The sequence below is a fragment of the Microtus ochrogaster genome, unplaced genomic scaffold, assembly GCF_000317375.1.
Source record: "Microtus ochrogaster isolate Prairie Vole_2 unplaced genomic scaffold, MicOch1.0 UNK89, whole genome shotgun sequence".
Taxonomy (NCBI): Eukaryota; Metazoa; Chordata; class Mammalia; order Rodentia; family Cricetidae; genus Microtus; species Microtus ochrogaster.
This window is the reverse complement of record NW_004949187.1, coordinates 755938-772441: the sequence shown is the minus strand read 5'-3', so window position 1 is coordinate 772441 and position 16504 is coordinate 755938. Positions and strand designations below refer to the sequence as shown.

At 37.3% G+C, this 16504-nt stretch overlaps 1 protein-coding gene and 1 pseudogene across 2 annotated transcripts in view; one reads left to right on the top strand and one right to left on the bottom strand.

The window, feature by feature from the left end:
* The window catches only part of LOC101984273, a 398439-nt pseudogene that overhangs the window by 186142 nt on the left and 195793 nt on the right, over positions 1-16504 (bottom strand).
* Positions 1-16504, top strand: part of LOC101989836 (zinc finger protein 431-like) — a 257504-nt gene that overhangs the window by 91354 nt on the left and 149646 nt on the right. The window contains exons 1-3 of one of the 2 annotated variants that reach the window (XM_013355068.1): positions 4642-4675; positions 4879-4939; positions 6617-7913. In XM_013355068.1, coding sequence (XP_013210522.1) covers positions 4642-4675; positions 4879-4939; positions 6617-7913 — 1392 coding nt within the window. Of the gene's footprint in view, positions 1-4641; positions 4676-4878; positions 4940-6616; positions 7914-7969; positions 8019-16504 lie in introns of those variants that run through there. The other variant, XM_026777884.1, reaches the window with a different exon arrangement.

Here is a 16504-nt window from a genome sequence, read left to right as displayed (position 1 = left end):
AGGCTGGTCTCGAACTCACAGAGATCCGCCTGCCTCTGCCTCCCGAGTGCTGGGATTAAAGGCGTGCGCCACCATCGCCCGGCTGATACTGTTCTTCTTAAGAAGCTTACTTGGCCTTAGGTTTTGCTTGTATCCTGGCAGTAGTGGCACATGCCTTTAATCCCAGCACTAGTGAGTCAGAGGCAGGCGGATCTGGAGAGTAAGTTTCACAACAGTCTCCAAAACTACAGCAAAACTCTGTCCTGAAAATGACTGTACCAGCTTAGAGATTTAAAATTATATCTTTGAGTCATGTATTCTACTATCCACTGCATTTCCAAGGCAAGAAATTGCATGTGGACTATGGTTTCTGCCTTCAAAGAAGACTAGTGAAAAACATGTATTCTTCACATTGAAGAGGGAGACAGGGTAGGCAATCAGCTGCTAGAGTCACCATTATAGAAAAGGACCTAATTGTGGCAGAAAGAGGTGATTTTGTATTAATTCATATCATATGAATGAAGACAAACCAGACTGCTGGGTATATACTTTGAGAAGGTTAGTTTGAGTCATGGAACATTGAGTTTGCAATTAGCGACCTTTCCTATGCATATGTGTTCAGTCCTGCTTGGCACAGTTAAGAAAACTCAGAGGTTTGAGAAACAGGCCATTCATTGCCTGTAACTCTTTTACAGATCCCAGTCGTTAACATTCATTGTTTGATTTCTTTTCTCTCAAGTGCTGTTGCTTTTTATTTCTGTTTGGAGCAATATCTTCTGTAGCTAAGGCTTGCCTAAAATATGTAAATAAAATTGCTTTGAACACACAATCCTACACTTTTTCCATGATTGACCTTGGACTGGTCAGCAAGAAGGAAAAGGAATTTATGAACAAGTTTTCCCCAATCTTTCTGGCTTTTATAGGGAACATCCAGAAGAAGAGGGTGTGTGCCAGTACTGAGTTCATTGACCAGGATTGAACCTGGTGTAGTAACAGTGAAGAAGGGAGAGGCAGGAAGGGAGGTGAGGGGTTTACTGCTTTGACAATAATTAATATTACCATTGTGGAATTATGTAGTATATTTTATTTTTTAAAATATTTATTTATTTATTATGTATGCAATATTCTGTCTGCGTGTGTGTCTCTAGGCCAGAAGAGGGTACCAGACTTCATTACAGACGGTTGTGAGCCACCATGTGGTTGCTGGGAATTGAACTCAGAACCTTTGGAAGAGCAGGCAATGCTCTTAACCGCTGAGCCATCTCTCCAGCCCCTATGCAGTATATTTTAGATGATCAGCAAATGTTCTCACTGACCATTTCATTGGGTCCACACACCAGGGCATCCAAGAATCTTATCTTATTATGACATCAAATTACTGCAGTATTCTAAGTTCAACCAAAATAGAACATCTGGGTAAAACCCTTACTGGAACATTTAATTAGCCGTAACTGTGTTGTGACTATGTAAGTATACACCCATTTGGGTCATAATGTTCAACCCCACAATTTGCAGGTATGAGGAATAATGTACAGCTTAGAAGTTCCTTTATATGGCCTTCTTTATATCTCCAGTAAAGCTCATTGCTTCTTTGTGTTCAGGATTTTGGGTTTGATCAATCCTTGTAACTGAGTAATAGTCTCCATTTTAGGCCACTTTGAAGGTCATTGAGAGGCAGTTAAAACAAAATACCTGCACCAGTATCCTAAAGACCAGAAAGCTCTTTCTTTTGTGAACAAAGTGAGTTCTGTTCCCTGTGGACCTATGACTTTTAGCCAATGACATCAGATGAACCACATCAAGCTTCTCCTCTCTTTCTTACATCTCTTTACTTGTTTTCTACTTTGTACTTTATTAAGTAAAATTAATTTTGTAAGTCTCTGTCTTGTATTTACCATGGATGTTCCATTAGGTGAGTGAGTCATGAAGTTGATTGCTCCTTCAAAGTCAGCATCAATCACTCCTGGAAAATTTTGATTGACTGTCCTACCATGTATTGGGAAGGTTATGCAGTTGCTTTTCTTTGTGTCCTATTTGTCCAGTTTGGATAGTGTATTACCAGAAGTTGATGCAAGGGCAGTTTCTTGTCCAAATAGCTAGCTAGCATTGACCACAAAGAAAAAGAATTCCATATGGAGTTTCTTCAATATCCATCATCCATAGACTTGTATAAATATAAAATATGCCAATGCCAAATGTTTACTGTTAATAGTTTTTTTAGATTATAGTTGATTTAATAATTTACCTTTTATCATCTCATTTTTATATCATAACCCCCTTTTCTCCTTTAGAAAGAGATTTCTGAATTTAATCTCCCTTGATTGGCTTTTTTCCTGATCATTACCAATAACAACTTGTAACCTACCCCTCCTATGTGATAATATAAACATCTATAAACTATGTTTTAGGAGAATGGACATCGTTCTCTAGACTACTTACTGTTTGTTGACACTGAGATCTTTGAGGGAACTTTAAGAAAATCATATTCATTGTTAGGTTTTGACTGCAGGATTTTGTGAGGCTGGACGTTCTAATAGAGTACCCTTGAAGATGTTTTGGATGTAGAACCCACCAACTTCTACAGAGGCAATTTGAGATGTTGGATCATCTTGGCCATTCATTTTAATTGGTGTTTGGTCTCTTTGTTCTGAAAATATATAAACTTTTAAAATAACATATATTACATGTATGAAATATAAGGCTTGAACAGTCAGTTAAAACATTTTTTCTATAAAATATGTTATGTGTTTCCTATTATTTTTGTGTTTTATATTTATTTTAGGGAAGATCTTTTCCCATTCATTAGGCTGCCTTTTTGTCTTATGGACTGTGCCCTTTACTTTACAGAAGCTTCTCAGTTTTAGGAGGTCCAATTTATTTATTGTTGCTCTCCATGTCTGTGCTACTGGAGTAATATTTAGGAAGTGGTCTCCTGTACCCATGCATTGAAGGCTACTTCCCAGTTTCTCTTTCATCAGGTTCCATGTGGTTGAATTTATATTGAGATCTTTAATCGATTTGGACTTGAGTTTTGTGGATGGGGATAAATACAGATCTATTTTCATTTTTCTACATCTAGTTATCCATCATCCTCATAAAGTTATGTTTAAACTTGTTTTCTTCTGCCTCTTCTGGCTTAGGATGATCAAGTCTTCCTGTTTTATGACCACTGCTTTCTGGTGGTACCATGCTGCTTTTCATGTTGTTGAATGAATTCTTGCATTGGCACCTACCCGTCTCCTCCTCCAATTGATGCCGCCACTGTCACTGCGTCTTGATCCTATTCTTCCAGTGGCTCTCTGTGTGTTTACGTACAGTTCTTGGTCTGCTCTTCAGTATCACTGTGTCTCAGGTAGGCACTGAGCTCTCTTAGTCTTTTCTCTTGGTTAGATCTGTTCTTCCACTCTGTGCAGTCATAGCCTGTACTTCAGAGTTCCTCTCTTTGTCCACTCTGTACAGTTGCAGCTTGTTTTTCAGAAGTTGTGGCAGATAGGAGGGTCTGACATGTGGGGAGGGGTGTTGGAGCAGCCTACCCGTGAGAAGCTTGCCTCCTGGATAGCTAGAGAAGATGAGGCAGGTGGGGGAGGGACCCAGGGTTTGACCTGGTATGGAAGGTATAGAGAGTGGGGTCGTCTTGGTCTCTGTGCTTATTTGCAATCTGTGTTTCAGAGTTCCTCTGAGGTCATGGGGAAAAGGAGGGTTTGGGACAAAGTGGGACTTGTACCTTACAGGATCCGATCGATGGGATGAGGCTGTTGGAGCAGCCTACATGAAGGGAACTTACCTGTTGGCTGGCTAGAGAAGATAAGTGGGTGAGGGACCGTGGTTTTCCCCAGTATAGAGGACCTAGAGAGTGGGGTGTTCTGTTAGGTGGGTGGTCATCCACTTCTTGGTCCTCTTGTGAATTTGCAGCCTCAATAGCTAGCTCTTAGATTTAATTAATACATATTTCTTATATCTGCTTTTCCATGTCATTTGCTATCTTTTCTAAATTCAGCATGTTCCTCATGCTTCTCTCTGCATCTCTGGTGACCATCCTCTGATGTGCCTCCATCTTCCTTTCTGCCAGTATCCCATCAGTCTGGTTTTCTCACCTAACCTCTTCCTGCCCAGCTGTAGATCAGTGAGATCTTTATTCACCATATTCAGGGATTAATACATATTCATAGTGTATAAAAAGTTTGTTCCACAGCAGAAATGCACAGGCCTGTGCCTCCTGAGTGCTGGATTAGAGGCAGGAACCAATACCACCACCTTGCTCATCTTTTTCCTATGATTTCTCTAGTGTGTGATCAGTATTGTTGGTCTGTTTGTTTGTCACTTTCTTTCTGTCACTTAATGACCATTTCTCCTGCAAGACTATAGCCTATTCTAGATATGCAGAAATGACAAGTGAATCTCACTCAGCTTCTTTCACAATAACATTGTGATGCATTAGAACTTCTATGTCATGGAATAAGAGTGAGAAACAGCAGAATTATATAAATATATTTTTGAAGAAGTATACATTTACAGTGTGGTCAGTTTTACGCTTTTTCTCTTACCCATATTTATATATGGTCATTTTAGAATGCAGTGACCTATGATGATGTGTATATACATTTCACTTCGGAAGAATGGGCTTTGCTGGACCCTTCCCAGAAAAATCTTTACAAAGACGTGATGCTGGAGACCTACAGGAACCTCACTGCTATAGGTAAGACTGTGAATTTTACTTCATTTTTTAAATAAGGGGGAAACTCTTTCTTGCCAAGTAATTTTTTTTTGTTTGCACTTTTGATTGCAAAAGTGGGGGAATGACAGTAATAAATCAGTCATGGTTCTAAGGTGAACTGAAGATATTTTAAATTTTGCAATATTTCTAAAATATTTCATATATTTTCTGGTATTGTATTTTAGCCAACAATTGGGAAGACCATCATATTGAAGAACCAGATCAAATTTCTCCACAACATGGAAGGTAATTTTTGTGTACAGTCACTCACAGATGTGTCTCTGAGGAAATTTTAATGTGTCCTGGAAGTTTTAAAGAGATGCAATAGTATAACAAGCACAGATTTATTTATGTACAGCATATTGATATCTAATTAGCACCTAACCATGTCCCTCAATGTAAGGTAATGAATTCATGTTAGCAATGCATTCCTCTTAGAAAGAAGAGAAGAAAGCAATGTCTTAACAGATATCACCATTTGAATCATAGCTCCATTAGAGCTATGCCACTGAACTTCCGATCCATTTAGTTTTATAGCACACAGACATTTTGCAATGTGCACACAATGAATAGGTGATGATTATATACTCAATGTTCAAAATCTTCTAATAACCAAAGAGTGCAGAGTAAACTTGTGTTACTCATATGCATTTAAAGACTTCACTAAGTTTATCAAGATGGGGGCAGTTTCTGAGAGTCAAAAATATTATTCTTGACAAACTAATCCCTATACCACCTGTCTATGGGGAGCAAATATCAAACTGAATGAATGTGATATGGAAAACTTTTGTTCCCTTTACTAGGTATATCATATGTTACAATAGATACAAGCCATGTGAGCATAGGGAGATGGAAAGAGGCAAATTTTAAAAAATGTAGGAGTCCCTATTTTGAGTATACTTTCTGAATAATAAGTATACAGTTCACAGTTAATTGCCTTTCCAACTTCACTGGGGATTCATCAGCAATGAGTACTAGGAATGTGGAAATTCTTCTGTTTGTTCCTGTTCACTTTACAAATGTAGTATGACTCACAGAGTCACATAATTTATGAATGCAACCAGTATGGTGAACTTTGAGTTCTTACTGTTCTCTTCAAATATGTGTAAAAACCTCATAGAAAAAGGATACTATATATGTGAGTATCTTATTTAGGTCATCTGTCGCTGCTGTCAATGGATAGTATTACCATGGTAACTCTTTATTTTATTTTATTTTTTGAGACATGGTTTCTCTGTGTAACAGCACTAGCTGTCTTGGAACTAGCTCTTATACAACAGGCTGGAATTGAACTCTCAGAGATCTGCCTGCATCTGCCTCCTGAGTACTGGGATTAGAGGCATGCACCGCCACTGCCTGGTCAGACCACAGTAACTCTTATAAATGAAATCATGTAATTGGGACTGGTTAAGAGTTTGAAAGATTTAGTCTATTATCATAATGATATGAAACATACGTGATGCTGGAGAGGTAGATGTGCATTCTACATCCTTTTCTACAGGCTGCAGAAGGAGACTGTGGGACACCCTAGGCATAGCTTGAACCTAGAGCACTTCAAGGCTTACCTTAAGAGTGACACACTTCCTCCAACAAGATCACACCTGCTCCAACAAGGCCACATGCATTATCTAATAATATAAATACCAAACGTTCCAGTACTAGAGTCTATGGGGGCATTAGCTAATCAAATATATCAGTAAGTTGTGTTAGTAAAGACTCCTACCATCACAGGTATTTTTAAAGATGCAAAACAACCCATAATAAAGGGGAACACAGTGGGTGTAAACAAAGTGAAAACTTTAAGATCTAATTCCTCTTTAAAATTAGACCAAATTGTAAAGTGAATTCATATGGTAAAATTATTCATATTCATCAGTTTATTAATTGTGATAAAGCATTTTCATGTAACAATTATCTTTGCAGGCATGAAGAAATTTGTACTGGAGAGGAACTCTCTCAGGATATTCAGTGTGATAAAGTCTTTACATGTCACAGTTATCTCGGAAGGCAGAAGAGAAAACATGCTGAAGTAAAACCTTATGAATGCACTCAGTGTGGTAAAGGCTTTGCTAATCACTCTTATCTTAAAATACATAAAAGAACACATACTGGAGAGAAACCCTACAAATGTAACCAGTGTGATAAAGCCTTTGCACAACAAAGTTATCTCCGAGTACATAAAAGAAAACATAGTGGAGAGAAACCTTATAAATGTAATCATTGTGGTAAAGCCTTTGCATATTATAGTAGTCTCCAAACACATGAAAGAACACATACTGGAGAGAAACCCTACAAATGTAATCAATGTAATAAAGCCTTTGCTCAATACAATAGTCTTCAATACCATAAGAGAATACATACTAAAGAGAAATCCTACAAATGTCATCACTGTGGTAAAGCATTTGCACAGCACATTTGTCTTCATTACCATAAAAGAACACATACTAGTGAGAAACCCCACAAATGTAATCAATGTGATAAAGCCTTTGCACAATACAGTAGTCTTCAACAGCATAAAAGAACACATTCTGGCGAGAAACCTTATGAATGTACTCAATGTGGAAAAGGCTTTGCAAATCCTAATTATCTGAAAATACATAAGAGAACCCATACTGGAGAGAAACCATACAAATGTAATCACTGCGGTAAAGCCTTCGCCTATAACAATAATATCATAAAACATGAAAGAACACATACTGGAGAGAAACCTTACAAATGTAATCAATGTGATAAAGCCTTCACACAACATGGTAGTCTTCAGCAACATAAAAGAACACATTCTGGAGAAAAACCTTATGAATGTATTCAGTGTGGTAAAGGCTTTGCCACACACTGGTATCTTCAAATACATGCAAAAACCCATACTGGAAAGAAACCCTATAAATGTAATCACTGTGATAAAGCCTTTGCACAACGGAATTATCTCCGAGTACATGAAAGAACACATACAGGAGAGAAACCTTATGAATGTATTCAATGTGGTAAAGCCTTTGCCACACACAATCATCTTCAAGTACATGAAAGAACACATACTGGAGAGAAACCCTACAAATGTGATCAATGTGATAAAGACTTTCCATATCACAATAGTCTTCAACGTCATAAAAGATCACATACTGGAGAGAAGCCTTATAAATGTAATCAATGTGATAAAGCCTTTGCACATCACAATAGTCTTCAATACCATAAAAGAACACATAGTGGAGAGAAACAAATGTAATCAATCTGAGAAAGCCTTTGTAAATCACAATAGTCTTCAATGTCATAAAAGAACACATAGTGGGGAAAAGCCCTATGAATGTAATCAATGTGATAAAGCCTTTTCATGAAATCATGCCTTCTAAGTCAAAAAAATTCATTCTGAAGAAAAAACAATAATGTAATCAATGTAGTAAAGCCTTTACCTATCAAAATGACCTACAAAAGTGAAAGAGTTCATACCTGAGAAATACTATGTAAATATACTTAAATACCAAATACTTCAATTGTGGTTGTGGTTTGTATTGTGTGTATACAAATCAGGATTTTCATCTATTTGGGAGAAGTGTTACAAAAATAAGTAACGAGTAATCAATGTTATAATCATAACATAGCCTGATGTGCTATGGATATGTGTATATTGTGTTCCGTGCTTCTTCATGTCCCCTTTAGTTATCTGTCACTTCATCTTGAAGTACTGCCTTCTAAAAGATGCCAGATAATTTAATGGCAATGAGATTTATTTTTTAAAAAGCAAAAATATTTCTGTCGTATGTGTCTGTAATATGATTAGGGGATTTGTAGCCCTGGCAGATCTGTTTAGCGTGGAGGACAACTTTGAGGGACCTACTGTTGCCATCTTCATATGTTGGTATGGTCAGGTTCCAGCTTTGTACACCACAGACATGCCCTACTGAGCTGTCTCACTGATGCTCAAGTAAGATTAGTTGAAATGTTACACAGTAAAATATTTTTTTCAGATTGTAATAATATTGTCATCTAATGATGGAGGAAAACAGGACAATTTGAATAATAAATCATATTTGTAAATAAACATGATATACTGCTGTCTTTCTTTTTGATCATGTTAGTTTATTTTGAAGACTAAACACCTCTTCATAACCCTTTCTCAGAACCACAGATGAGTACCAGAGAACTGTCTCAGTAAGTATAATTGGTTGCTGCTAATCCTAATGATCTGGGCTCAAATGTCTTGGGAACCCATATTACTCCAACAAATATTTTCTTATTTCTACACATGGAATGTGGTATAGGAACATTCAGGCATCAGCACATACATAAATAGTTTTGAAACCTGTAGAAGCCCAAAATGTGAGCCCATTCCACCTTTTCTATAGGTCAATAGTTTGAGATTGATCAAAGTTATTGACAAATACGGCTACACACCCTGACCTAGGACGTGGTTATTTTGTAATTTGGACATTAAGATGGCCCATAGAGGTGTATCCTCTCCACCTTGACCAAAGGTCTGAGAATTTAAGAATAATTATATTTTTGCTCCTTTTTTTGAATAAGGAGGTTTGCCTTAGTGAGTGGTTGCCTTCAGGATACTTGCTCTAGGGGGGCTTCACTGCTTAAACAACAACACATTTCTCAAGAATGGCATCATGTTAAAGCGGTCTTTTGTCTTCCTCATTTTTTATTGGGGTATAAAAGTGTATGGAAAATAAACTTTGGTAAATTCAGCATTCAATATTGACTGAGTTGCCCTCCTGACTCTCCTACATCTATGTGATTTTTATCTCTTTTCTTCCTACCTAACATTTTTAATCTTCACATCCCTACCCTGGAAAATATGGACCTGATGTGGTTAGGACCATGGCAGAATTCACCCTAAAATGGTGGCCCATGATATAATGCAAATATCGACTAATGAGGTCACATACAGTCAAAAGCCTAGGTTTAATCTTTAGAACTCACATAGGAAATGTATATAATAGCCAATTCTAAAGTGTCCTCTCAGTTCCACATACCATAGCAAAGGTATATACATACTAACATAGTTCAAACATTTTCAATAGAAGCTAAGAGACCACAGAAAATAATTTATTAAGAACATGAAAATGGATTAGTAAATTTAAACTAATCTAGAATTTCAAGAGTATTAAAGCTCATCAAACAATAGTGGTTTCTTTTCAAATCTCATTTTATTCTTATATTGTCAGATTTAAATATAAGTCATTTAAAAAACATACCCAAGCTGAGTATTGTCTATTTCCATAATGCCAGTACTTGATAAACAATGAGGTCAATCTCATTGACTTTGAGGCCATCTTGTTCTTCATAGTGAGGTACAGGACAGTCATTGCTACCTGTAGTTATCCTGTCTCAAAAAAAGTAAGAAAAAGCATAACTCAAATTATGCAGCTCTTCCTGATATAATCTGAGTAGAATCCGGGTTCAACAAAAGCTTAGACTTGGGGCTTAAAGAAGCTTTTGAGCCCAACTTTTCAGAAAATGAAGGAAGATTGCTGGATGCTTATCTCTGGGTGGCTTTGATGAGCTGGGACAGATGTAATGCAAGGAAGATACTGTAACCACTTGGTTTCTGAAAGTGTCCCCCACACAGCCTGGGCTGGCTTTATAAAGTTTCATTGGTTTGCATGAATGGTTTCCTCTCAGTTTTTACTTTGGGTTTAAAAATATTTACAAGTTTTTTCCTTCACTTTTTTCCCCATATGTCTCCCCACTTTCCCATTGGTAACCATTACCCATTTGAAGTATAGCTCTAATGTTTGAAGCATACACACTATTGCACATCATGGAGGCAGTTTTCTCACTGGGCACACCTACAGGGTAGAACAGTGCCCAGTTGGCAGCATTTGTGGTTGCGGCCTCGTTCAGGTTGAGAGTCAGTTTTGTTTCTTGTGGTTAATATTTAAATCTGGTAGAGTCTTGGTTCTGACAATGAACTCACCTGCGGCAGTAGATTAATGAAGAAGGATCTGTGCTTGAATTGAGTTGGTTGACCAATGTTAAAGAAGTATAGTCAAAACACAGGAGGGGAGGGAGAGGTAGATGAAAACATTCCCACTTTTACCATAACTAATTACTATTAAGAAAGAGTAGTGAGGTAATCAGTTTTAGATGCTCAATAAATGTTCTGGCTGGCCATTTCTTGCATCCATAGACTAGGCAATCAGGAATTGGGATAAATCAACTTATCATGAAACTGTGTTACTTTAGCTACACTAGTTATACCGAAATATAAGAGCAAGAGAAAATGGGTTTGCCCTGCCTAACAGAGTTGTTATTTTCCAGGTTTAAGATGTTCAGACTGAGAGAAAAGGTGTAAGCAAAGTTCAGTTGCTCTAATACAAATCCCTAGTCTATGAAGAACATGGCCACAAAGCCTGTTCCAACACCTTAAAATGATTTTTGGAATTATAATTTCATAATTCTCACCATGTCTTCTGTGCATCCAAGTTCTTCCATAGAGCCATCATTGTTTTCTAATTCCTGATTTCTTTTTTAACAGCAGTTACTGTTTGAATATGAACTGTGTTTAGTTTGAGGACTTTGTATTTTTTAATCAAAGGGTTGGTTGCTCCAGACAGTGACTGTGGAACCACAAGGGACACTGTATCTTAGAAGAAGCAACAGGACGTGCTCTGAGAGAATGTAAGAATTTCTTATAAAATATAAAGTTCCCAGACTAGATGCCAGTCTTAACATTGACTTGAGGGAAAGCCCTGGGAAAGTTTGTGCTGTCTGAGTCATTTGATCCTGCTCATCTAGTAGTGGAGCGGCTATTCTCCTGAGGTCAAACTGGGTAGCACTAGTTAATGCAGAACTCTGGGAATGCCTAACTTTTAAGAATCCCAGTGGGAGATAGATTGTGGGTTCGGTCTAGGGTGCTTCTCTACTGCAGCTCTAGGGAGCTCTAGGGAGCTATGAAGGAAAACGTAATCCATGCCATGGTGAGAGGGAGGGCATTACCTTCTGATGTGGAGAAAATTGGCCAAGCTGTCAGATCACATGGGAAGTGGATAGAATGAGAACCAGAGTTTGGTTCTGTTGGTCCATGTGAGTTTCCTAAAGGTTGTCTTTTTTTGAATGTAATAATAAGAGCGGTGGGGCTTCATCCCCGGCACCCCGGCCGCCTGGCTAGCTTATGCCCCGAAATAATTACACGGACACTGTATTCTTTTAAACATTGCTTGGCCCATTAACTCTAGCCCTTACAGGCCAATTCTCATATCCCGATCAACCCATCTCTAATAATCTGTGTAGCATCAGTTTTACTGGGAAAGATTCTAGCCTACGTCCATCCTGGGTTGGAGCTTCATCATGAGTGCCTCAGAGAGCAGAGGTATCACGTCTACCAGGGAGAGGGGAGCATGGCGTCTCTGCTCCAGAGAGCAGAGCTGTCAAGGCTAAACTCACTTCCTCTTCCTCCCAGCATTCTGTTTTGTTTACTCCACCCACCTATGTTCTAAGCTATGAGGCCAAGCAGTTTGTTTATTACTTAACCAATGAAATCAACAGATTGATATATGACACTCCCACATCATTGGAAGAAGAAGGAAGAGGAGGAGGAGGAGAATTATAAATATTGTATTGTGATTGTTAGGTTTCTTCTTATTTATTTATTTTTTTTAAATCACATTTGCAGGCGCTGGAAGTTAGGTGTGGACATCTTTTTTTTAATATTTATTTATTATGTATACAATATTCTGTCTGTGTGTCTGCCTGAAGGCCAGAAGAGGGCACCAGACCTCATTACAGATGGTTGTGAGCCACCATGTGGTTGCTGGGAATTGAACTCAGGACCTTTGGAAGAGCAGACAATGCTCTTAACCACTGAGCCATCTCTCCAGCCCCTTATTTATTTTTTTCATTTTAAATACCAACCACATTTTCCCCAACCCCTCCTGTCTTATTTCTTGACCCTCTTCAGATGTGAGGTTGGTGAACTATATAGACTGTCATTTCATCTTTTTTTTACCATGTCCTTTGCCTTACAGAAGTTTTTCAGGTCCAGGAGGTTGTTGATTATTGTTCTCAGTCTCTGTGTGATTGGTGTTGGATTTTGTGAAATGCTTTTCAACATCTAATGAAATTGTCATGAGTGCTTTTCCTTTCAATTTGTATATGTGTTGGATTGTATTAATGGATTTCCGTATGTTGAACTATCCCAGTGTCTCTGGGATGAAGCCTACTTGCTCATGGTTGAAGATTTGTTCATGTGTTCATGAATATTTTTGTCAGTATTCTATTGAGTATTTTTTATCAACTGGTTTAAAGTTTGAAAGATTTACTGCATTACCAAAGACAATTATCACATGTACTTACTCATAGGTGGTTTTTAAACATAAATCAAAAAAAAAAAAAGTCTACAAACCACAATCCCAGAGAACTTAAACAAAAATGAGGACACTAAGAAAGACTTATATAGATCTAATCTACATGGGACATAGAAAGTAGAAAAAGACATGATCTCCTGAGTAAATTGGAAGCATGGGAACCTTGGGGGAGGGTTGAAAGGGGGAGAGGCAGGGAGGGGAGCAAAAAAAAATATAGAGCTCAATAGAAATCAATAAAAATTTTCTGAAATAAAAAAAAGAAACATCAAAAAAATCTTATCACTAAATACGGTAAGTTGTCATAAGCTCCTACTTATAACCAAGAATGTTTATTTTCAATTGCTACCTGCTGGAAAATGGAAAATCAGTTTTCTTTATATTATTTTGTGTTTGTTATTTGTTATACTTTTGTTCCACTCATTTTTTCTATTTAAACTTTGTTTATTGTGATTTTTGTGTTTTGACATTGTTTGGTTTTGCATAAGAAAAAAACTTGAATTTAGATGGAAAAGATGTAAGAAAGTAATAGGAAGATATGGGGAATAAAAAATATAATGCAAACACATTTATACATTAATAATTACAATCTAATGCGCTGTGTAGCAAAGTGGAATGAACACATATATAAAACAACAATGTGAATCAACTACAATTTAATACTCTAAAAAATGTATTGCCCTAAGCCGGGCGGTGGTGGCGCACGCCTTTAATCCCAGCACTTGAGAGGCAGAGGCAGGCGGATCTCTATGAGTTCAAGGCCAGCCTGGTCTACACTTAAGCAAAAGTACAAACCAACTAAGTTTATCTAATGAAATTATTTGGAAAAAGAAGACTTTCTTAAAAGCTTTAAAAGAATATAAAATTATGTCTATTTTTCACCCTGTAGTTTGAGGAGGTATGCTTGAAATGTATTGAATGGAGAAAATGTGATATTTAACTCTACTTAAAATTACATTTAAACCGAGCAGTGGTGGCGCACGCCTTTAATCCCAGCACTCAGGAGGCAGAGGCAGTGGATCTCTGTGAGTTCGAGACCAGCCTGGTCTACAAAAGCTAGTTCCAGGACAGGCTTCAAAACCACAGAGAAACCCTGTCTCGAAAAACCAAAAAAAAAAATACATTTTAATCTCTCACTTCAATAAAAAATATTTAACAGCCTTTATTGTATTTAGTAGACACAAAATGTCAGGGAACATTTTCTAATTCTTGAAAAAAATATTAAATTTTGAATGTGTAAAATATTTATTTGATAACCAAAGTCACTTCATGTCTGTATGTTATCCAAAAGAAAAGAATCAAAAAGCATATGTTGACAGAAGTTTCTGTCTCACCCACAGCCATTCAGTCACAAAGAAACATACAGGGTCTACATTAATTATAAACTGGTTAGCCTATTAGATCAGGCTTCTTATAATTCTTATAACTTACATTAGCCCATAATTCTTGTCTGTGTTAGCCATGTGGCTTGGTACCTTTTTATCAGCAAGGCATTCTCATCTTGCTTCCTCTGTGCCTGGCTTCTTCTGTGATGAGTGTAACTGACAATTTCCTCTCCCTGGAATTCTCTTATTCTTATCACCCCACCCCTACTTCCTGCCTGGTCACCCAACCTATACTTCTTGCCTAGATACTGGCCAATCAGTATTTTATTAAAATAATACAAGTGATAGAATATAAGACCACTGTCCCATAATACTTCCCTCTTTTTTTCTAAAACAAGAACTCTAAACGTAATCTCCTTTGTTTAGCTTATTTTTCCAGAGCATTATCCATAGCAACTTGTAACCAACACTCTAAACAAAGAAATATCCATAATTCATTTTTGGGGAATGTGGGCATAGTTTTCCAGGCTATTTCCTACTGATTGGGGGTGCTGATAATTTTATGGGGACCTAAAGAAAATTTAGAATTATGATCAAGTCCTGATTGGAGTATCATATGAGGCTTGCAAGCAGTCTTGAAACTATTCTGGATGTAGTACTCAGAGGAAACTCCAACAGAGGTCCTCTGAAATGGTGGATTATCTGGACCATTTGTTCCTATCAGGGATTTTTCAGAGGGGGGAGACTTCCTTGGTCAAACCTGATTTTTCTTAACCCAGAATGAACAAGCATGAATGACTATTGACCTGTAATACTTAATACTTAATATAACTTAAAGTCTAAGACTTCATATCAGAATATTAACCAATCTTTAAACAACTGTGCAGTAAAGGAGAACCTTGACCTCAAAATGTAATCAATGTATAAATATCTGATCAGAGGTAGAAATATATAACACAATATGATAAATATATCCTAAAATTGTGTCAATATACAAAATGTCTTAGGCAGAGGTAGAAACATGCATGCATATAATCTGACAAAATAACTTTGTATAAGTATACAAATATTGTAAACAGAAATAGGAGCATATTCAAAATAACATATATAATTGAACTTGTATCAATATACAAAAGTCTAAACCAATGTAAATTGTCTATAAATATTAGCTTATAAGTATTCACTATATTAGTCATGATTATAATTATTAGTATGAGTAAGTTCACACTAATCTACCTATTATCCCATTTAATTTTCCCTCTAATCTACCTATTATCCCATTCATTTTCCCTCTTTTCTTTTTTTTTTTGATCTCTGGGCCTACATAATTTTCACTCCAAAACCCAACCCTATGTGAGCAACAATCATCCCCTAAAATGGTGTCCCCTAACTGTGAGGACAAACTTTGTTGGGAGAGGGGATGTTGTCAAACTCTGACTCTTTCAGGAGGCTGAACATTTAAATGGGATTTGTGAGCAGAGTGTTACAACTTTCTTAATGGCAACATGGATCCACTGTGCTTGAAAATGGCACTATGAGCAGGGCTCATGCTAAACAGACCTCTGCCCTGCCATATTGAACTGTGTGGAGCAAGCCATAAGGGCCATATTTGCCCTAGCAATGCTACTGCTTAGGTTTTTTTTTTTGAGCCTGTCCAGGAACTAGCTCTTGTAGACCAGGCTGGTCTCGAACTCACAGAGATCCGCCTGCCTCTGCCTCCCGAGTGCTGGGACTACAGGCGTGCGCCACCACCGCCCGGCTCTACTGCTTAGGTTTTTAAGAAGCACTTTGCATTATAAGAAGCCATCCTGGTCAGAAAAGGATTACAGATGCACAATAAGAACAGATTCAGACATAAGGGACCTCTAAATGAGACACAGTGAGTTTAAAAATGTATGCTTGCTTGGGAGAGAGAAGAAAAAGAGTAAAGAGACAGTAAATGTAATATAAGAGAGTACAGAGAGTCATAGATCAAAGGAGTAAAGATAATAAAATAAATATTAAACTTGTATAAAAAGTAATAGAGTAAGAAAAATAAGCCATGATCGAGAGGGGCATTTTATACTCATAACAGGAACAGTTCATCAGGATGAAGTCTCAATCCTGAACATCTATGCCCCTAATATAAAAGCACCCACGTACATAAAAGAAACATTGCTAAAACTCAAGGCAGCCATCAAACC